At 43.3% G+C, this 23,290-nt stretch overlaps 1 protein-coding gene across 1 annotated transcript in view; it reads right to left on the bottom strand.

Moving 5' to 3' along the window:
• ARHGAP6 (Rho GTPase activating protein 6) overlaps positions 1-22,526 on the bottom strand; it is a 480,227-nt gene extending 457,701 nt beyond the window's left edge. The window contains exon 1 of the mRNA XM_072744663.1: positions 21,669-22,526. Within this exon, the coding sequence (XP_072600764.1) occupies positions 21,669-22,247 (579 nt within the window). The 5' untranslated portion in view covers positions 22,248-22,526. The remainder of the gene's footprint in view (positions 1-21,668) is intronic.
• Between the last annotated feature and the right edge of the window lie 764 nt (positions 22,527-23,290).

Below are 23,290 nucleotides of genomic sequence, written 5' to 3' on the forward strand. Positions count from 1 at the left end.
ATTCTAGAAGATGGTTTTGACAATTTAATGTACACTCACCATGTGATCCAGCAATCCAACTCCTGGCATTTATGCCAGAGAAATAAAAACCCATGTTCACACAGAAACCTCTGTACAGGTATATTTATAACAGCTCTAGTCACAATCACCCAAAACTGGAAACCACCCAAATATCACTTAATGGGTCAATTATATAAACTATGGTACATCCATACCATGGAATTTACTACTCAGCAATAAAAAAGAACAAACTATTGAGGCACACGACTGGCTCAGTCAGTTAAGCATCTTTTGGTTTTGACCAGGTCGTGATCTCAGCCTCAGGTTGGGCTCTGTGCTAGGTGTAGGGTCTGCTTAAGATTCTCTCTTTCCCAGGGCACCTGGGTGGCTCAATCGGTTAAGCATCCAACTCTTGATTTCAGCTCAGGTCATGATCTCAGGGTCCTGGGAGAGAGCCCTGTGTCAGGCTCTGCATACAGCAGGGATTTCTGTCTCTCCCTCTGCCTCTCCCTATTCTCATGCACATTCTCTCTCCCTCTCTCTCTCTCTCTCTCCTTAATTTTTTTTAAATTATTCTTCTCCCTCTGCCCCTCCAGCCTCAAAAAAAGGAACAAACTATTGATAACAAGTGATGATTATAGGTAGAGTCTGTATAACATGATATTTTGTCTTGATGGTAGCAGGACCTCATAATAGGAAATTAAATGATGATATTAGTGCTTAAGGAAGAAGAAAGCAGGAATGAAAATCAGAAAAACCTGTCATCCAGGAAACTAGTTATAAGGCCCAGCATGAAAAATGAGGGCCAGTGCCAGGATGGACAGAAAGAAAAGGATAAATAAGAATATTATGTAAAAAGAGGGATAAGCTATCCCCCATATGGGGGCCATATGAATACAGAATATAAAAAAGAAGGAATAATCAAAGTATTTTCAGGGTTCCAAAGCTGTGAAAATGGTCATCATGGAAGAAAACAGGAAAGTTCAGAAGAAACTAGTTGTGGCTTATTCATCTACTTACTTTTCCTTCTTGCAGAGAAAGGATCATTAATTATTCTGAACATTTAAAATTTGAAGTGATAGTGGAACCTACAAAGAGAACCATCCTGTAGACAAATGGGAATATGGGACTTAGGATTCAAATAGGGAGGGAAATAATCATTTGCACCTGTAAAGGATAGAAGTGATCACTGAAATTAAGACACAATATTAACCAAGTGAACGAAATTGTTAAGAAAACCCATTTCTTCCATTTGACTAAAATTATTTTTTGACAAATATAAATATCCAATTTAATCTTCAAATTTCTACCGTGAAAGTATATTATGAACATCTGTTTTAGTACCACTCAGTTTCAAAAGAAACCTTATGTGAGATTTACCTTCTAAAAGATATTTAATTAGTGAGTATCATGGGAAATAATCATATCAACTTTTGTAAACCAAGAGAAATATTTTAAGTTCAAATCAGGCTCAAAGATAACAAGATCAGCATATTCAAGGAATGCAGTATAAACTGGGTATATTTTGCTTCTCTTTGCAAAGCACCTCCCAAATCCATACTTCATTCCCTAGAAAGATTAACGTAATTGCTGAGGACACTGGCCAATGGCATTTTTTCCCAATGGTATTTATTATAAAACAATCTGGGCAAGTGAAAGAAAACAGCACACACTGCTAATATTTTGGTAGAATTATGTGTTTATTCTAGCACTGTTAACAAGAGAGGAGCAAGCATCCAAAGAGCACAGAGGAATGCTGCTGATGTAAATGAATATTTACTCAAAGTCCAAATCTTCCACCCCCCCTCCCCAACATTGAGGAATGACAAAGAGCATTTTGATTATGGATTTCTTCCCAGCCTCACACCCCAACAAATGCAGCACCCAAAGAGATGCTTGTTAATAGCTCAGGGTGGCAGTAAGCACAGCCAAAACAGTAACCCATGACAGAGAATTTCAAGTAATGGAGAATGGTGGGCAAATCCAAGTTACAGAGACAGAATATGGCTAAAGGGCCAGTCAAGCCAACTGGCTGCTAGTGAGAACAGTCATAGGGTGACTTTCTTCAGCCCTCTAGCCACAATCTATACCCTCAGCATTGCATCTGCTCAATAGGCATACAAGTGGACTATCATGCAGACAGGACAAAAGGAGGTGAATCACTGGGTGAAAAGCACCACCATTAATAGACACATTATATTTGACTAAGGTAGATAAACAGTGACAATGGTGTTCAAACACATTGTGTGTATCCTTTCCATCACCCGGTTCTAATCGTGAGAAACATCACACAACCCAAAATTGGAGAACATTCCACAAAGTGGAAAGGCCATGAAAGACTGATTGGAAGAGACTAAGAAGCCACACTAACTACATGCAATGTGAGTTCCTGAATAGAATCCCGAGACTGAAAAAGAACAATAGTAGAAACCCTGGTGACTCCAAGTAAGTTCTCTATTTCAAAGTACTGCTGTTAACTGGCATCACTAAGATTACCTTGGTAACAGGTTTGTTCATAAATGTACCACAGTTTATGAGATATCAACATCATTAACATTAAGAAAGTTACTGTGTTGTTTGCTTGTCGTGTTCTTTGGATTTTAATGGCTGGTTGAGTGCAAGATTAACCCATATGCAAAACCAACTCCAGAATTCATGACCCACCTTCCAATCATATCAGACAACTTTTTGTATCTATATTACGCCCTGCCTACTAACTCTTCCATATTTTTGCTCATTCTGTTTCTTCTACTGGCCTTCTTCCCTACCCTTGTTCCCAGCACATACTCCTTGTTTTAACAAATACATATATATTTTTAAAAAGATGGACTTCAAATATCATCTCGCCTGGCTTCCCCAAGCAGAATTTGACTTTCCATTCTTAAAGCCCTTTGTACAAATTTCTATTTTAGCTCACATGAGAAGGTACTAAATCTACCCTATATGGAGTAATGGTTATAAGCAAGAGATCTAAAACTGGGCTATCTGGATTCAAATCCTGACCCAGTCCTTTAACAGCAGTGTGATCTTGAACTACTTAATTTTCTGTGTCCAAGCTTCCCTGCCTAGAAAATGGGGCTAATAATAACAATTCGTGGAGCTGATAGGAGAACTACATGAATTTATGCAAATAAAGTCATTCTAAGAGTGTTTGAGTCAGGTAAGTGGTCAATAATTTTTTAGCTATTATCGTGGTTATTGCATGTCTCTCTAGACTGAGGACCTTCTGAACAAGGATCATATGTATTTACTTTCCTGGGACAAATTCTCCAGGCTTCCCTATTTACTGGGTTGGGACTTTCTTCCATTATTGTGAGGATTTAATGATCCAGTGCCTTTCAAAGTATTTAGTAGGATAACTAGCTCAAGGCAAGCATTCAATAAATATTGGTTATTATAATTATTATCCTGCTAAACCCCAAGCTTGACACTTAGGATATGCTGAATTACTTGATGAATGAATAAGTGAGTGAATTAACTGGTAAGAATAATTAGTGAAGTACAATACTTCAGTAGCTAATACAGATTATCATTATCAACCAATGATAGAAAAAAATTAAATTTCTTCGTTTGCCACCCCCATACCTCTAAGCTTTAGAATGCCAGTTTTATCCAGAGACCTGTTTGTTTTGCTCTGTGTTTTGTCAATATCCAGTCATTTGGAAAGATCTCTATGGAGCACAACAAAAAGTTCTAAGAACAAGTAGCTTTGCACAATGATACCTTTATAGCCAATGGGGGTTATCTGAGCTATAGTTATTGCCAAATGAAGAGTATGTGCAAATTGCCTAAAGGCGGCAGATATATCATTATAATAACAAATCCAATAAACAACTGCTCCTAGGCTGGATGGACAGTCTTTTTTTTTTAGCTTTCCTTTTTTTAAAAATTTTTTATTGGAGTTCAATTTGCCAACAAATAGCAGAACACCCACTGCTCATCCCGTCAAGTGCCCCCCTCAGTGCCTGTCACCAAGTCTCCCCAACCCCCGCCCACCTCCTCTTCCACTACCCCTTGTTCGTTTCCCAGAGTTAGGAGTCTCTCATGTTCTGTCATCCTCACTGATATTTTCACTTATTTTCTCTCCTTTCCCCTTTATTCCCTTTCACTATTTTTTATATTCCCCAAATGAATGAGACCATATAATGCTTGTCCTTCTCCGATTGACTTATTTCACTCAGCATAATACCCTCCAGGTCCAGATGGACAGTCTTAATTAACTCCTTTGCCCCAATTTTGACTAAAATAAAAAAGGGGGGCTTATTTTGCCATTTACTTATGGGTATATGCATTTGACATTTGACAGGAACCAAACTGCATTCTTTTTGATCCAATTTAAAATACAGCAGTACACAAATCTTAAAAGCTAAAATGTAGAGGAAAAACTACACATCATCGTTCTTCAACTACTACCTATTTTCCTTACACTTTAAAAAGCCTAAAATTTCATCTTACAACTATTACTTACATTTGCCATAGTATTATTGCCTTCTTTCCCCTGAAGGCATTATAAAATCTTTAATCTGCATCTGCCTGTGACAGTGCTTCTGCATGAAGTAGACTGAGTAATAAACAGTGGACGCTGGTACATAATACCTCATAGTGCATGGGTCCTTGGTACACTCATCATTGGTTTCACTACTGCCTACAAAGAAAATACAATTATATTCCCCTTAAAGGTGAAGAAACTGAAATTCATACCTCACAAGTAGTGGGACTTGACCCCAGGCTTAGACACCTCCAAAGTCGATGGTCATATTGTCCTTAAGTAATGCTTTTGGTTAGCTAAGATGTGGGTGACTAATTCTAAATGCTGCTCCCCGTGAGCCTATGCTAAAAATTTTGAATTCAGCCGGAACTGTGCTGGAAGTTCTGTGCAAGCTCACACTGACCCTGTGTCACTAGTGACCCATCTTTAGTGAACACAGTCATGTGTGAGAAGCGACCAGGTAAGTTAAAAACCCTGGAAAGAATCTCAACCAATGGAGGATGAAACCAATGGAGACATTTCCCACATCCCCATGTTTTAGCTTGTGACAGATCAAAGAAGGCCACATATTCTTTGTTGCTTCTTCCTTCCAGAAGTAGAATCTACTTCCCTTGCCCTTGAATCTAGGCTGACCCTGTGACTCACTTTGACCAAATACCATGAGATCACCATGCAGTGAGGAAGCCCAAACTAGCCACTTGAAGAAAGAGAAGCCACAAGAAGGAATACCAAGGCACCAGACATGTAAATGAAGAACCTTGAACTTTCCAGGCATCTGAGACACCAGCTGAAAGCAGCCAAGTGAGTGAACTCAGCTGATTCCATGTGGCTGAGCCCTAATCTAATTCCTGACTCACAAAATCATGCCACTAAGTTTGGGTATGGTTTGTTATGCAGCAATAGGTAACTGAAACACAGATGGATCATCCTGAGAGGCATTCTATATGTTTTCCAATGGTCCTGATGGGACCTCAGTTGTCCCCTTGTCCACAGCTGCAACTTCCACGACCCAACTTTCAATGGCATTTCATTCTCCCTTATTTTTCACTGCTGCTTGTTGGGATCACCTCCCTAATAAACTGTAGTCCTCCAGGTCCTAACCCTGGAGGAACTCAAACTAAGAGACCTTTTGCCCCTTTTACATTTTTATCAGGGAGTTTGAAAGCTTATATTTTCATAAAATAATTCATCCACATTGCTCTAATTATATATAGTAATAACCATTTTTATTTCTAAAGATGTTATTATGAAATTAAAAATGTGTAGAGATATATAGACAAAGAGAAATTACACTAATAGATCATGATCTAAAATTCTCAAGAAGTCTTTTGACACAAATAAATGGAAAGATATTCCATGCTCACAGATTAGAAGAACTTGTATTATTAAAATGTCCGTACTACCCAAAGCAATCTACGTATTAAATGCAAGCCCTAACAAAATACCAACATCATTTTTCACAGAGCTATAACAAATAATCCTACAATTTGTATGGAACCACAAAAGACCTCAAATAGCCAAAGCAATGCTGAGAAAGAAGAACAAACTGAAAGTATCACAACTCCAGATTTCAAGATATACTACAAAGCTGTAGTAATCAAAGCAATACTGTACTGGCACAAAAACAAACACATAGATCAATGGAACAGAATAGGAAACCCAGAAATAAACCCACAATTATAAGATCAATTAATCTTTGACAAATGAGGCAAGAATATGAAATAGGAAAAAAACAGTCTCTTAAACAAATAGTGCTGGGAAAACTGGATAGCTACATGGAAAAGAATGAAACCGGACCATTTTCCTACATCATACACAAAAATAAACTCAAAATGGATTGAGGACCTAAATGTGAGACCTGAAACCATAAAAATCCCAAAAGAGAGCACAGGCAGTAATTTCTCTGATGTCAGCCACAGCAACATTTTTCTAAATATGCCTCTTGGGGCAAGAAAAACAAAAGCAAAAATAAACTATTGGGACTACATTAAAATAAAAAGCCTCTGCACAGTGTAGGAAACAATCAATAAACTAAAATACAACCTACTGAATGGGAGAAGATACTTGTAAATGACATAATTGATAAAGGGTTAGTATCCAAAATACATAAAGAACTTAAACAACTCAACACTGAAAAAAAAATCCAATTTAAAAATGGCCAGAAGACACGAACAGACATTTCTCCAAAGAAGACTTACAGATGACCAACAGACACATTGAAAGATGCTCAACATCACAAATGATCAGGGAAATCCAAGTCAAAACCACAATGAAATATTACATCGCACCTGTCAGAATGGCTAAAATCAAAAACACAAGAAACAACAAGTGTTGGTGAGGAGGTGGCGAGAAAGGAGCCCTTGTGCACTGTGGGTGGGAAAGCAAGCTGCGCAGCCACTGTGGGAAACAGTGTGGATGATCCTCAAAATAAAAACAGAATTACCATATGATTCAGTCAGTAATTCTACTACTAGGTATTTACCCAAAGAATATGAAAAAATATATTGTACCCTGATGTTTACTGGAGCATTATTTAAAATAGCCAAAGTGCAAAACCAGACTAGTGTCCATTGATAGATGAATGGATAAAGAAGAAGCGGTATATATATATACAATGAAATATCATTCAGCCATAAAGGAAAAGAATAAAATCTTGCCATTTTCAACAACATGGATGGATCTAGACAGTATAATGCTAAGTGAAATAAGTCAGAGAACGACAAATACCGTATGATTTGACTCATATGTGGAATTTAAGAAACAAATGAACAAAGGAAAAATAGACAAACCAAAAAAACAGACTTTTAACTATAGATGGTTGCCAGAGCAGAGGCAGGTAGAGAAATGGGTGAAGTAGGTGAAGGGAATTAAGAGAGTACGTTTCATGATGAGCACTGAATAATATATAGAATTGTTGAGGGATCCCTGGGTGGCTCAGCAGTTTAGCGCCTGCCTTTGGCTCAGGGTGTGATCCCGGAGTCCCAAGATCGAGTCCCCCATCGGGCTCCCTTGCAGGGAGTCTGCTTCTCCCTCTGCCTGTGTCTCTGCCTCTCTCTCTGTGTGTGTCTCTTGTGAATAAATAAATAAATAATTTTAAAAAAGAATTGTTGAATCACTATATTGTACACCTAATATAACACTGCATGTTAACTATACTAGAATTAAAATTCTAAAAAACACTAAAAACAGAAATACCAAACAATCCAGTAATTCTACTTCTGGGTACTTACCCAAGGAAAACAAAAACACTATTTCAAAAAATATATGCACCCCTGTGTTTATTGCAGCATTATTTACAATAGCCAAGACACAGAAGCAGAGGAGCTTGGGTGGCTCAGTCAGTTAAGCACCCCGAGTCTTGATTTCAGCTCAAGTCATGATCTCAGGGCTGTGAGATTGAGCTCTGTGCTGGGTGTGAAACCAGTTTAAGATTCTCCCTGCCCCTCCCCCTCCTTTCTCTTTCTCCCTCCCTTTCCCTCTTCGTCTTTAAAAATGTAAAAACATAAAAGGTTGCAGAAGGGGAGTGGGGGGGATGGTGTGACTGAGTGATGGGCACTAAGGAGGGCACTTAATGGGATGAGCACTGGGTGTTATATGTTGGCAAACTGAATTTAAATTAAAAAAATAAATATAAAAAACAAAAGATATGGAAGCAGCCCCAGTGTTCATCAATAGATGAATGGATAGAGATGTGTTATACACACACACACACACACACACACACACACAATGAAATATTACTCAGTTATAAAAAGAATGAAATCTTGCAATTTGTGACAACGTGGATGGACCTAGAGGATATCATGCTAAGTGAAATAGGCCAGACAGAGAAAGGCAAAAATCATATGATTTCACTTATGCGTGGCATCTAAGAAACAAAACAAAACAAAAAACAACAACAAAAATGAGAAACAGACTCATAACTATAGAGAACAATGGGGTGGGGCAGGTGTGGAAGGTGAAATAGGCAAAGAGGATTCAGAGGTACAAGCTTCCAGTTATAAAATAAATAAATCATGAGGATGAAAAGTACAGCACAGGGAATATAGTCAGTAATAGTGTAATAACTTTGCATAGTGGTAAAGAAAATAACTACACTGTGGTGAAAATTTCATCATATATATACATATGTGTGTTGAACCACTATGTTGTACACATGAAATTAATATACTATATACCAACTGTATTTAAATTAAAAATTTTTAAATATAAATAAAAGTTAAATTAAAAGATGTAAAGGTAAATAAATAAAACTCTAGAAGAAGTCTTTCCAAATAAAAGAAAAAAATTGGGACGCCTGGGTGGCTCAGCTGGTTGAGCATCCAACTCTTGATTTCAGCTCAGGTCATGATCTTGGCTCAGGTCATGATCTCAGGGTCATGAGATGGAATTCCCACCTCTGGCTCCACACTCAGTGGAGAGTCTGCTTGAAATTCTCTCTCTCCCTCTCCCTCTGTCCCTCCCCTGCCCCCTTCATGCTGCCCCACTCACACATGCGCACGCTCTCTCAAAAAAAAAAGAAAAGAAAACCTTTCTGCACTGTAAAGATACTGCTAGAAACAATGACTTGGAGAAAATCTTTGTAGGTATACTAAGTTAATTTTCTTCTTGACGATTCAACTTTCCCATTCAGTGAATTTAAAAAATAACTTCTTTTTTACAAGTTTCGGATTTCAGTGAACATTTACATAAGATACATTTACCATATCTTCATATAAATTAGAAATGATACCTTATAAGGACAGTAAAATACATACCAGGAATTTAAACATTTTCTATAAGAGAGATATTTCTAGATGAGGAGAGACAAACTTGACAGTCATGACCCACTTGACACTTCTGCATCTAGCTTCCCTCAGGGAGAACCAAAATTATGAATAATACTGCAAAGAGAAATGCATTATTTCATTTGTTTAAAATTTATAACTCTGGGGTGCCTGGGCGGTTCAGTCGGTTAAACGTCTGCCTTTGGCTTAGCTTATGATATCAGGGTCCTGGGGTTGAGCCCCGCACCAGGTTCCCTGCTCAGCGAGGAGTCTGCTTCTCCCTCTGCCTCTCCCCTCCCTCCCCCGCCCCCACTCATGCTCTCTTTCACTTTCTCAAACAAATAAACAAAATCTTTAAAAAAAAACTTGAATAACTTATTTCAACTAAAAGAATTCTGAACAAGAACCTAAATATTCCATTATTTCCATAACACTTTACCAGTGTTTAACAGTGTATTCTCAGCTATATGAAAAAAGTGATGTATTTACTTAAATTAGAAGATTATTTACATAAATTAAAAGATTTTTAAAGATAAATTAAAAGATGCCATTGTAGCAGAACGGCAATACATTTACCGAGTTTACAACTCAGCACTCCTGAAGCTTGTCTGGGACTCCGACTTGGTGACCTTCGAGTCAGCTTACCATCTCCATATCAACTTTCCCATTTATTTCCTTGGCGTGTGGACAAACACATTCTGACAACACCATTTATTGACAACATAACTGACATTAGAATCCAGATCCAACACACCTCTTCAGGGGCTCGCTAAAAGACCCTTTTGATGGAATTATGAAAACTGCACCTGTCTTTGAACTCACTTATAAATCATGAAAGGAAGAAACCTGACGCACTGGGTCTAGCAGCAAGAAACCTGGACACAGTGAGTTCTAATCCTGGATTTCTATTAGGAGTTTACAAGATAACCTTGGGTCAATAGTTTAACTTCAAACTATTCTTCTAGTCTAACATATTCACAATTCTTAGCTGCCAAAAAGCAAACATTACCAAACTTTGTGTTGACCCTCAGAAGGAAAGCTAAGCCAACCTGTACTTCTTTACACAATTTCAGGAAGAATTTCCATGTCCATTTTAAACTTAAGTCAGAACTCTGAAGGTCTTCATTTGGACGGTCCAGGCATAGACTGGGGATCTCACAAATAGGATTTAAGTATCACATGGATGTCTGGGCTACATAGAAAAAATTTTAGAAGCTTTTCCCCTCCTAATATTCTCTTTTGTTCCCAGACTGCTGAGGTCAGTCTAGAAATGTTCAAGGGAGTTAGTTAGATTTTGGAGAGAGAAAAAAAAAAGCATCTGAATGTAGATGGTATAACCTTGATTTAGTGATGGCACCTTGTTCGCCTGGAAAGATGAGCCATGAAAAAAAGTCAGCTTGATCTCACATGATAGTGGTGGTATGAGGAGGTGAGAAAAACAGCGGGCTTGAAGTGAGAAAGCAGTCTGCCATTTACCAGCTAGAGAACCAGGGCTGGACTGGGAGCTATCCAGTTTCCAACATTGTAAGTATTCTACAAACAAAAAGTGTCTGATGCAATAAGTTACTATGACTAGTGTGTGGGAATGAAGGTTATTACCCCTAGGCCTGTTGGCATGTTGGGTTATAACAAATCCACAAAGCAAGTCTGGCAAATTCCTGTGTTCCAAGTCACTAGGCCAAAACACCAGGGGTGACAGCCTGCTGTTGCTCCAATGCCTATCATGAAAAGTATATCTTACTTAACAGCTGGCAAAACCCATTTCCAATTGCCTTGCGCTGTTGTCCAACTCAACTAGTTCTACTCATTCACTTGTTGATCACCTAAGCCCTCTTTGATTGCCACAGTAGAAAGACCCAGTTTCCCAGCATACAGTAGGTGAAGAATAAATATTTTCTACTAATGTAATGTTTTAATCCAAGTCCTACCTAGGTTGCCTCCTCGTTGTGTGACCTGAACACATCTTCCATTTATTTAACCTCGTTGGCCTTAGCATCTTTTAGTACTTCCTATCTGCTGGGCACTTTCCAAGTAATTAATTCTTGAGATCCTCACAAAAATTTCCTGAGGTACACACTTTATCCCCATCTTATAGATGAGGAAACTGAGACAGAAATATGCTTTGCAATTTCTTTAAGGTTACAAGGCAGAGTTGGGATCTGAACCCAGGCAGTCTGGCTCAGAGTCCAGCTCTAACCCATTCACTTCCTTTCCTCTCCAACTAAGTCTGGTTACCTCTTAATGGGAATCTCAGTGTCCTCATGTACAAAATAAATGTTGATACTGTCATCCTAAAGAATTGTGGTAATAACAAAAAAAAATTGGTGAGCACTCTGCAAACACTAATTGTTGTTTCACTTACCACTACCATCAACACCCATCAACTGAAATAAGTGCACAGGGAATCAACTGGAATTTCCAACACGAGAATGATACTTTGCTCAAAAGCCATTTAGGTCTCAAAGTACCAGCTTGCCTAATTGTTTCTCAACACCTGAGAAATGAAGTCATCAGCAATGCAAGCATTGATCCAATGCTTATTCACACTTCAGCTCCTATAAGTGGTATGAATTCACCCATTCCCATGAGCTGTCCAGATATACAGAAACAAAAATGTGCCATCTTCCTTGATCTGCAGTCCACCCAATTCAATTCATTTCCAATTTCTCCACAGACATGAATAGTTTAGGCTTAGCCTTCTCTGGGGCCCATCAGCACATCGTTTGATGAGCAGTTTCCCAAGTTGCTTTTAATTCTAATGGCTCCTGAAAATCTTTGGCTATTTAATAACTCTGGTGTGATATGACCAGGCAATTTTTCAAGATCATAAGCAGTTTTTAAAGTTCCTGCGTATTGCGAAAAACAATCTTTTTAATCGCTTGCTTTCAAGGCCTAATAATCAGGACACAGAATCTCCACGATAACCAATCTCAGAAAATCCTGGGCTGGCTGTCAACTCTTCCATCGAATCTGCCCGGGCCATTACTACCTCCCTTGCTGCATCTTCAAGGACAACGTTTCACATGCATTAGACCTAGGCCAACTGCATGACTGTTCATTTATGTTTCTGTTTTCTTGAAAAGATGCTGTGGCAACAATATTGGTATATTTTCTAAAAGTTATAAACACCATTCTTTCTTAACACCACTCTTTCTTAACAGATATTAAAATTTGCATATTATAAAATTCATCCTTTTATTCTTTTTAAGATTTTATTTATTCATGAGAGACACACACACAGAGAGAGAGAGAGAGAGAGAGAGAGAGGCAGAGACACAGGCAGAGGAAGAAGCAGGCTCCACGCAGGGAGCCTGATGCAGCACTCGATCCCAGGACCCTAGGATCACGCCGCCCTGAGCCGAAGGCAGATGCTCAATCCCTGAGCCACCCAGATGTCCCAAAATTCATCCTTTTAAAGTGCACAACTGGGCAGCTCGGGCGGCTCAGCAGTTTAGCGCCGCCTTCAGCCCAGGGCCTGATCCTGGAGACCCAGGGTCAAATCCCACGTCGGGCTCCCTGCATGGAGCCTGCTTCTCCCTCTGCCTGTGTCTCTGCCTCTCTCTCTCTCTCTGTGTCTCTCATGAAGAAACAAATAAAATCTTCTTAAAAAAAGTAAAGTGCACAACTCAGCAACATCTTAAAGGATATTCAGCAGGTTGTGCAACTATCACCTCTATCTCATTCCAGAACATGTTCAACATCCCAAAAAGAAACTTAGTATATTCATTAGCAGTCACTCCCCATCCCTCCCTACTGCCAGCCTCTGGCAGCCACTCATCTACTTTGTTTCTGTCTGGATTTGCCTATTCTGGACAGTTCATATAAACAGAATCATATAATTTGTGGCCCTTTGTGACTAGCTTATTTCACATAGCTTGTTTTCAAGATTCATCCGCGTTCTAGCAAGTATCAGCACCTCGTTCCATTTTATTGCCGAATTATCTTGCATCACATGGACAGAACACAGTGTGTTTATCCATTCATCTACTGATGGGCAGTTGGTTATTTCCACCATGTTGGCTATTACAATAATGCTGCTATGGATACTCATGGGCATGGTTTTGCATGGATATACTTTCACTTCTCTTGAATATGTACCTAGAGGTGGAATTACTGAGTCATATGGTAAGTCTGTGTTTAATTTTTCAAGAAACCACCATGCTGTTTTTCAAAGCCACTGTACCATTCTGCATTGTCACCAACACTGTAGGAGCATTTCAAATTCTAGACATTCTTGCCAACACCTGTTATCCCTTTTTTTGCAGCCATCTTAGTGGGTATGAAGTGGTGTGTCACTGTGGTTTCGATTTGCAGTTCCCTAATAGCACGTGAGCATATCATTCTTTACCTACTAACACACTCTACTACCATTTTTTCACACATTACATTCCACCCCTTCTGCCATATTTTAACACAGTTGCAATGACAGTCTCACTCTCTTTTTCATAAGCAACGGCCCAGAGAGGATGCAGTAAACTGTAGAATAAGATTCCATGCCCCAAAGGTGTATCTCCAGGATTTGGAAAACTGCTGTCAGAATACAGACTCCCTCAGTCATTGACTGGATTCTGATATGAAACACACTTTCCCGGCTGCAGGCACCAGACTGGAAGAATCAGAATCCCACTGTGGAAAAATAAGCTCACGATTCTGCAAACCCTGGATGTGTCACGATATGCACCATACTCAAAGCTTATTTATTTTGAGATGGCATCTGGTTGAGCCAAGAAGTGGAAATGGAGCTTTCTCAGACAGATATGGGACCAGGTGATCAAAAGCAGAGTAAGAAGGAGAGAAGGTGTGATGGCTGTCAGACTGACGCTCTGCCATCTGGCACTCTCATACTCCATTCTTGTTGGACTTCTGTAAGTTCCTGAAGTGTCCTACCTTCCCTCCGACCTACAGGCTGTTCCTTCCAGCCAGCATGCCGCCTGCCTTCCTTTTCATTTGGCAAAGCCTCCTTATCCACTGCTTTCAGTTTAGACATCCCAGTTGCCCTTAGTCCTTGTGATGGTTTCCTGTGGCCGCTGTGACAAATCACCACAAACACTGCAGCTTAAAACAACACACATTTATTCTCTTACAGCTCTGGAGGTCAGAAGTCCCATTGGACTAGGATGAAGACGTTGGCAGGGCTGCACCCCTTCTGCAGGTTCTAGGATCTACATCCGATCTACATCCTCGCCCTTTTCAGCTTCTAGAGGCTGCTGCATTCCTTGGCATGTGACTCCTCCTTCCATTTTCAAAGCCAGCAGTGTAGCATCTTCAAAACCAAGTCATCCTTCCTTTTCTTTCTTCCCTCCCTTCCTCCCTCTGGCTCCCCTCCCTCCGTCTCTCTCTCTATCCCACTCATTTATCCCCACATCTCCTTCTCTGACTCTGACCCTCCTGCTTCCCTCTTATAAGGACTCTTGTAATGCCATTGGCTCACCCAGATAACCCCAGATCATCCCCCACCTCCAGATACTTACCTTAGTCACATCTGCATAGTCCCTTTTGCCATGTAAGGTAGTGTATCCATGGGTTCTGGGAACAGGGACACGGATGTTTGGGGGCCATTGTCCTGTCTACGGTAGTCCTCCTGTAGTAATGCCACAGCATTCTGAACAGTACAGGGGCCTATTTATCCGAAAGCATTATTTTCATAAAAGGATTAGCACCCTGTGGGACCATGCCTGTTTGTTCCACGTATATCCCCCATGTCAAGGGCATAGCTGGTACTCAATAAATATTTGATGACTGCCTAGCTGAGGGACTGGTTTGGCTTTCCCCGCCCAGAGTTCCTGGGGAAGGGGAGAAGGTGGGCCGAGACTCTATTGTAAAAGCCTTTGAAATGACTCACTAAGCAGTTTGGATTTCATTCTGTACATCCTGAGTCCCAGCAAGGGTTTCCGCTCAGAAAGTTAACATGATTACAAAGTGTCTTTGGAGGAAAAGGCCCATAAGCCAGATGGGAAGAGGGAGAAACTGAAGGCAGGGTAGCCAAGCAGGAGGCCACAGCCTAGGAGGACCCAGCCGAGGCAACAGCAGGGAGAAGGTACAGCTGCAGAAAGATGTAGGAAGAATGGAGCAAATGAGAAGTAAACACAGCAGGATAGAGTGACTTATTTGAGAAGATAGGAGAAAGCAGAGGGGAGCGCGCTGGAGATGCCTGCAACCTGGGAGCAGTAAGCAGGCGGAAGAATGGTGACACCAACCAAAATAAGGGATGCAGAAAGGGGACCGCGCTCAGAGGGAAGAGGACTGACCTGCTCTGCTCTGGACACACAGAACACGCGGAGTCCGGCGGACAGCGGGAGCAGACGTCCAGGAGGCCATCAGAAATGTGAGGAACCCAATCACCCCCAGACGGATGATGGCTCACGTCGCAAGGCTGAACGAGATCATCACAGGAGAACGATGTGAAGGAAAAACACAAGACCATGGGGACGGGTGGACAAAGAGTGGCACAGAGACAGAGGAGCACGAAGAGACGCTGGAGATGGAGAGGCAGCAGTTGTGACCGGTGTGGGGGGGAAAGGAGGAGTGGGAGCAGGAGCCAGGGCAGCACAGGGTGGCAGGTCTGCTCAGAAGTCCAGCCAAAGGAGCTCTAAGAAGAGTCTTGGAATTGCAGTACCTTCGAGAAAACTGATAAGTAATGGGGATAGAAAAGATCCTGCCAAGATATAAGGTGCTCGTGGCCGCAGACTTTTTCCAGCAGTTTGGCAGTTTATACCGAGTCCAGAAGAATCTCCAGGTAGCTCTGCCCTTAACCTGTTTGAATTTGAGCTTAATCCTTCCAGTCCCTCTCTTTAACTGTAAGATAAGGAGGCTGCAGCTAGATGCTCCCCGTAGTCCTTCCGGAGCCTAAAACTTGCTCTTTCCAACCTGCAAATCGCTAAATTCTGGTGAAAGTTCAATGTCCAAGCATCTGAGAAGTTACCTTCGCGTTAGTCTCTATTTAAGTTTAAAATTACTTTAGCGATGAATTCTAGCAGAGGGATATTCCAAGAGAGAGCATATGAGAGCTGAGTAACTATATTCCTAATTTATAAGTTCTTACGGCATTATGCGGATTTCAGACATAATTCCTTGGAAAATGCCTTTGTCAAGTTCATATTTGCAGCTCTTACTCTAATGACTTCCTCTTTGGTGACACCGGTGAGCCTCTATTTTTAACGACAGTATTCATCTCTGCCCACATTTTAAATTTTAATTCCAGTTTCCACCACTATATATTTACCACTCAATTGTTCCCTACACATATATTTAGACACCCCACATTTTTTTCCTATCCTCGGTATCTTTCGGAAAGGCTTTTTTTTTTTTTTTTTCCAATTCAGAGCTCTGGTTGACATATACCAGAAAAGAAGAAGAAAATGACAAAGAGTGAACCCAGAAGCATGAGAGAAAACAGTACTGGAAAGCAAAACCTGGAATTCAGTTTCTTGTATAAAGTAGCACATTACGCAGAGTTCCTCAACTTCAGCACTATTGAAAGGTATCGAGCAGGATCATTCTTTGTCGTCACGGTCTGTCCTATACATTGCAAGGTGATGAACAGCATCCCTGGCCTCTACCCACCAGATAGCAGCAGCAACACCCTACCCCAGCTCTGGCAGCCAAAAATGCTGCCAGGTATTGCCAAATGTGCTCAGGGTGCAAACTCATCCACAGGTGAGAACCACATATATGATCATGTTACACCCTCATGCTAAAAAAAAAAAAAAAAAAAAAAAAATCACCAATTTCTCCCGTTCTCCACCACAGCTTTTCTCAACCTGGGCATGCTTGACATCGAGAGCCAGAGAACTCTTTGCAGTGGAGCTGCCCTATACATCATAAAATGTTTAGCAGCATTCCTGGCTTCTCCCCCAACTAGATGCCAGTAGCATCTCCTCCTATAATAGTAAACAGAATAACGTCCCACCAAAGATGTCCACACCCTAACCTCTGGAACCTGTGAATATGTTAGGTTACATGGCAAAGGGGAATGAAGGTTGCAGATGGAATTAAAGGTTGCTAATCAACTGACCTTAAAATAATGAGATTATCCTGGATTACACAGGTGAGCCCACTGTAATTACAAGGGTCCTTAAGAGAGTCAGAGGGAGAAAGGATGATGGAAGAGAGTCAAAGGGATGCAACAAGGCTGGCTTTGAAAGGGGAGGGGGACCAATGAAAAAGCAAAGGAAACAGATCTTAGAGCCTTCAGAAAGAACACAGTCCTGCCAACACTTTGACTTTAGCCCAAGAGACCCATTTCAGACCTCTGACCTCCAGAACTGTAAGGTAATAAACTTATGTTGCTCTAAACCACTAAGTTTGGAGTAATTTGTCATGGCAGCGATAGGAAACTAATATATCACCACCCCTAGCTGTGACAACTCAAACTGTCTTCAGACATTGCTAAATGTCCCCTGGGAACAAAGTCACCTCTAGGTTGAGAACCACTACTCCACAAGACGTCCAGTCCAAACCCCTGAGATGTGCACAGTGGGGCTCATCATAACGAATGCTACCCAGACTTTTGAATACTATTATCCGATACACAACGAGACACAGCCTATGCTCCAGGCATACAAAACTTCCAACTTCAAAAGCACTTTACATCCTTTCACCTCTCTGCGGGTTTAATGACAAGAGGTGCCTTGGAGTGTAGGCCATGTGCTTTGGTCCTCCTGCCATTTGCATCCATACCCATAGTTAGTTATTATCCCCCAAATATGTGTGTGATTTCTGGTCTCGTTAGGTTACCATATAGACAGCCATGTGGTTGCTACATAAAATAAGCCATAGATGTCCTCACTCCCTCCTCCAAACCAGTGTTGCACTCAAGCCCCTCTAAGTCCTCTTTGTTGGACACTCTGGCATCACCAACTCCTCTGTGCCTCTACATGTCCATTCCTTTCTCTTTCACCAAGGAACCACCTCCCTCCCTCTTCTAAATGGCAGGCACTCTTGAAGATCAAGTTCAAGTGTTCTCTGCACAGTGAAGCCTTCCAAAATTCTCCGAAGCACAATGAATCATCACCCTCCCCCGCCCCCAACACACACACACACAGCCCAGTCCCTCACTGTGCCGATCCCTCTGCACTGTACCTATTGGTCAACTCATCTGTCCTTGTCATTAGACTGAGCTCTTTAAGGGCCAACATCATATTTTAGCCTCTCTGCATTTCCAGTACCCAGAGAAATCGTGTGCTTAAGAAGTGCTTATGGGAGGAATGACGAAAAGAAGTCATGGATAGAGAAAGATCATTTTAATTATGGGTTATCAAAGCTGGCAAACTCCAAGTCAGCTATGAGCATAATCCTAGCTCTGATCCATGAGAATTAGGAGAATGTCAGGGTTGGAAGGAGACCTTACTCCTTTGACATCAGAATCAGGGACAGAGATGGGCTTCTAAGAAGAACACAAGTTGAGAAGCATGTACCGACTGTGTCACTGTGCACCATTTATCCCTTTGTTCTCCCTTCTACTCAACAGATACTCTACCCAGCATGTCCACGAATCCGTTTTTGTTAAAATGGTCCTGAAACACATAGTAAGGAAATATTAATAGAGTCATAGCTGACTTTGTTTAATACCTTCTGGTTTCAGACCATAAAATGGCCATTTGGGAACTTTGAGTAAGCACAAGGCATAGAGCTGCAGGCATTTATGAGAGTGGTGGGAGCGGAAGCCAGTGTATGAACAATTTAGTTTAAAACCAGAGAATCTGCTCAAAGAATTAAGCAGAAATAAATGTGATCCATCACTGGCTAAACCTGAATGAAGGTGAATTCTCAGGTTTGGCTATGGATTCAACGGAAGAGAAACAGAATAGTTTAACAAACCGTAAGAGGCATACGTGACTCGAGAGATGTACATGGTTTTGAAAGTGGACGAAGGCCCCAGGGAAACTTGATGCTGGCAGAAACCACTTCCTTGGGCACTTGCTAGATAACCAGCATGAGGTGCTACATTCACCTCACTGGGGCAGTTTTGCCCCCCAGAGAACATTCAACAGTGTCTGTAGACATCTGTCATTGCCACACTGGCGGGGAGGAGTGCTACTGGCATCCAGTGGGTAGAGGCCCAGGATGCTACTAAATATCCTACAAGACATAGGATGGCCTCTACCACAGAGAATCATCTGGCGACAACTGTGAAGAATGCAGAAGCTGAGAAATCCTGAGCCAGAGCAACCCAGGAATGGCACAGGAACCAAAGTGCTCCTCCAGAGCCCACTTTAAGTAACCTTGCAAGGTATCCACGTGCTGGACTTTTGACAGTACTGATAAAGCTTCTCTTTTAGGAGAGAGGATCCAGCTTGTTTGAAAGTGAGAAGAACAAGCAGTGCTCAACTGGAGGAGTTTCCCGGGTTTTTGAGAAGGTTCCAGGGCATTAAACCTTTGAAAGGTAATCTAGGCCATTAAATTCCAGACCCAGGGGTTACAATAGAATATCTGGGCCTCTACTAAACAAATCCAGCCTTGGACCTTCAGTCCATCCAGTCAGTCCATGTCTGCCTCGAGAATAAAGAAATTGGGCACACGCGTGCGTGCGCACATGCACACACTCACACACACACGTGAACATCCGATGAGAAAATGTTGTTCTTTTGCTAGATGAGGCTGGCCGTGTGCTAAGTATTAACCCTGCAAAGAGGTGAGAGTCACCGTAGACAAGCTTGCAGACTGCCCAAATGCTGCATAGAACAGTTAAAAGCCACCAGTACTGCCGCAGTTCAGATACATGTTCGTCGATTATGAGATTTTTAGTGGAGAAGAAGATAATTTCTAACCAGCCATGGTCATCTACAGAAAAATACCTTGTGGTCATAACAGCAACAGTATCTGTATACTACATTCCAAGTATGTACAGTTGTTAAGAAAAGCAGAGACATTCTTAATGATGCGATTGGGTTTAAACGTGGACGTCAGTGGCTGTCTAATCCAAGAACCTGGCTTGCTTTTGCATTTCTCTCTCCTCTCAACTCATGCAAATTATTCTGATAATGTGTGCGTCAGATATATAGCAGGAATTCACCCCTCCTAAAGACCGAGAGACATTCAACCTCCAGATTTTTTTTATCCTCTCTCTAATGCTAAATTCTCTGTCGGGAAAGAATCTCTTGTTCTCTGACTTGTCTTTCTCCTGCCTGTCTTCCTCAAGAAAATAGGCAGAACAGTCAGCAATGTTTGTTAGTTTTTGTGACCCATACTCCCCACCCAACAGCATGTTACTGTGACATGATAACTAATATTCTATTAATATGTGAGACTAATATTTCTGATTAATACTGTTGGTTTTTCCAAGGCAGTCTATTAAGAGACAAATTTTCATAGTTATATCATGGTAACAGAGCGAGGTATGATCTCGGATGCTATTTTCAAACTGTTTTCCTTGGTTGTGTTTCCCTGATTTAGTCCAAATCTCCAGCAATTACATGGTATTTCATTTCATTTCTGTAATTCTAACTGTACTTTAAAATCTTTAATTACAACCAATGGAATCTCCCTTCCCTTATGGAAACAGATCCAAGGCAAATCTATAGAATTTGTGAACTGAAAGAGACTGGAAGTTGTTCATTTCTAAAACAACTACTATTTATTCTCTAAAAGCACGCTGCTTTCCAAGTACCCATCGACCACAGTTTCCCAAGAGCTCTATTCTCCATTCTTCTTAACCAGATGGCAAACATTTTAAAGGTACCAAATAGCTCCCTCTGAGTTCCCTATATATTAAAGATTCCTGATAGACATATATTTCGTTAACTACTAGTTGTCCGTAGTAGAATTTGGGCATATTTCCATGATCTTTCATAGCCTGAAGCAGAGATCCTTTTTCTCCTAGATTAAACTGCTATTTGGTACCATAGATTTCTGAAATCAGACCTTTAGGGAGAAGAAAAGATCAAAACTAGAGAATTCTAGTAGTTACTCTCCACACAACCCAAACACACACACCTACACACACACACACACACACACACACACACAAACTATCAACAACACCCTCCAGAACAATGTTTCTGAATTCTCTGTAGAACAACCAGATGGCAGGCATATTTCAAAACACAGTACATCCAATCCTTGTAAGAGCCTAGGAATTAGATCATTTGAGTTCTGAAAAATATCCACATTGGATGAAGGGATAAGATGACCCTTTGAAATCGCCTGTAGCAGAAACAGGAAAGCAGAACATCATCTCTCCCTCCAGCTCCCACCACTGCTCCAAAGTGGAGCCAAGAAGTCCTAACAAGACACACATCGGTGGCCCCTAGAGACCTCCCATTTCCAGGCACCATTTAACGGGCCAAAGGGGGACAGCCACACCATGGAAACCTCTCAGTGGGTCCCTGGCTCTGTAAATGTGATGCAATTAAACAACTGCCCAGGTGTCCAGCCTTGGGCCATGAGCAGGCAAAGCACGGTACCCTACCTACCTCGGACTTCCACACAACGTAGGGGTGGCTGTGGCTGTTGGGAGGGGACTGGAACTTCCTCTGCTGGAGCCACCTCCTGGGAGAAGTGAAGATGCCATTAGGGCCACCCCCGGAGGAGCAGAGGATGGCGCTGCGGCCGCTGCCGGGCCCGGCCAAGACTGAAGGCAGGTCCCAGGCCATGCTCTTCTTGAGGCCACCGCGACCCAGGGGGACCTCATAGTCAAAGTGGAAGCTGCCAGACGGTGACTTCTCCAGCGGAGTGCTGGGCGTGGAGAAGGATGAGCAGAGGGGTCTAGGGGGTGGGAGTCGGTTGGCCCGGGGGTGTGGGCCCCGAGGAGAGGACGCCGATCTGGGGCCGAGACCCTCGGCGGCGGGCAGCGGGGAGCAGAGGCGACCCGCGGTGGCCCCCCGCGAGCTGCCCTCCACGCCCGCCTCGCCCCCGCAGCCGCCGATCAGGGCCGGGTCCAAGCTGCGGGTCTGGCGCAGCTTCCTCTTGGAGAAGCCCTTGGCCGAGGCCGCGCCGCCCGAGGCTGGCGAGGAGCAGGAGAAGACACTGTGGAGCAGGCTCTGCGCGGACATCTCGGCGGGACGGTGCCTGAGGACCACGCTCTTCCCGCTCTCGGGGCGCTGGCGACTCGGAACCGGGAAAGGAAGGGGGCTCAGGCTCGGCTGCAGGCGGGGCTGGCCGGACGCTGGCCGCGGGCGGCGGAGGGCAGTGCCCGGCTCACGCGCCACCAGCGCGCTCCAAGTGCCCCAGCGGGTGCAGAAGCAGAAGATCCATCACCAGCCTTCTAGGAAAAGAGGTCGGGCGGCCTCCTGCGGCCGCTAGAACCTTCCCCCAGAGCCCAAGTCGCGAATGGGGCGAGGAGGAGGAGGAGGAGGAGGAGGAAGGTCAGGCGCTCGTTGGGTCCCCAGCTCCAGCCCGCCAGCGCCACTCCCCCTTCGCAGCTCGCGCTCGCTGGCTCCGGACAGCCTCGAAGTCTTCAGCAAGCTCCTCCTCGCGCCCTGAGGACGGTCCCGAGGGCTGGGAGGAGGCCTCCGGGGCGTGCGCTCAGGGGCGTCCGTCGCGCGACCCGCGCTGCGAGAGGGACTTCCTCGGCTCGGCTCCGAAGTCGGGCGCCCCGGCTGCGCCCGGGCTGCGCCGTCCTCGCGTCCCGGCCCCTGAAGCCGCGCGTCTGGCCCCGGCCCGGCGGTCGCGCCCACCCCTCCGAGCGGCTCGGCGCAAGGGGGTCGCCAAGCTCCAGGCGCCCGCGGGGTGCTAGCCTTGCCACCGAGTGGGGACACGGACGGCGCTGTGCCCGGGGCCTCCCAAGGGCCGAGTGGCTCCGCCGGCGGAGGACTGCTGGCTGCGCTCGGGGAGCGAAGAGAGAGCCCCGGGGCGAGCGCCCAAGCCCCGCCGAGAAGGGCTCGGGGTACGGGCAGCCCAGCCGCGGGCCCAGGGCCGGAGCGGAGCTGTCCCCGCACGCTCGCGCGGGAGGCCGGGGGAAGCGGGCGGGAGGGAAGCCAGGGCTGGGCTGGGGCGGAGCCAGGAGCGGGAGAGAGCAGAACGTGGAGATTTCCAGGCGCCAAACCTGGGAGCCGCGCAGGAGAGCGCAGCTCGCCGGTGATACCGGGTTTCCCGG

This window comes from Vulpes vulpes, chromosome X (assembly GCF_048418805.1).
Source record: "Vulpes vulpes isolate BD-2025 chromosome X, VulVul3, whole genome shotgun sequence".
Lineage (NCBI taxonomy): Eukaryota > Metazoa > Chordata > Mammalia > Carnivora > Canidae > Vulpes > Vulpes vulpes.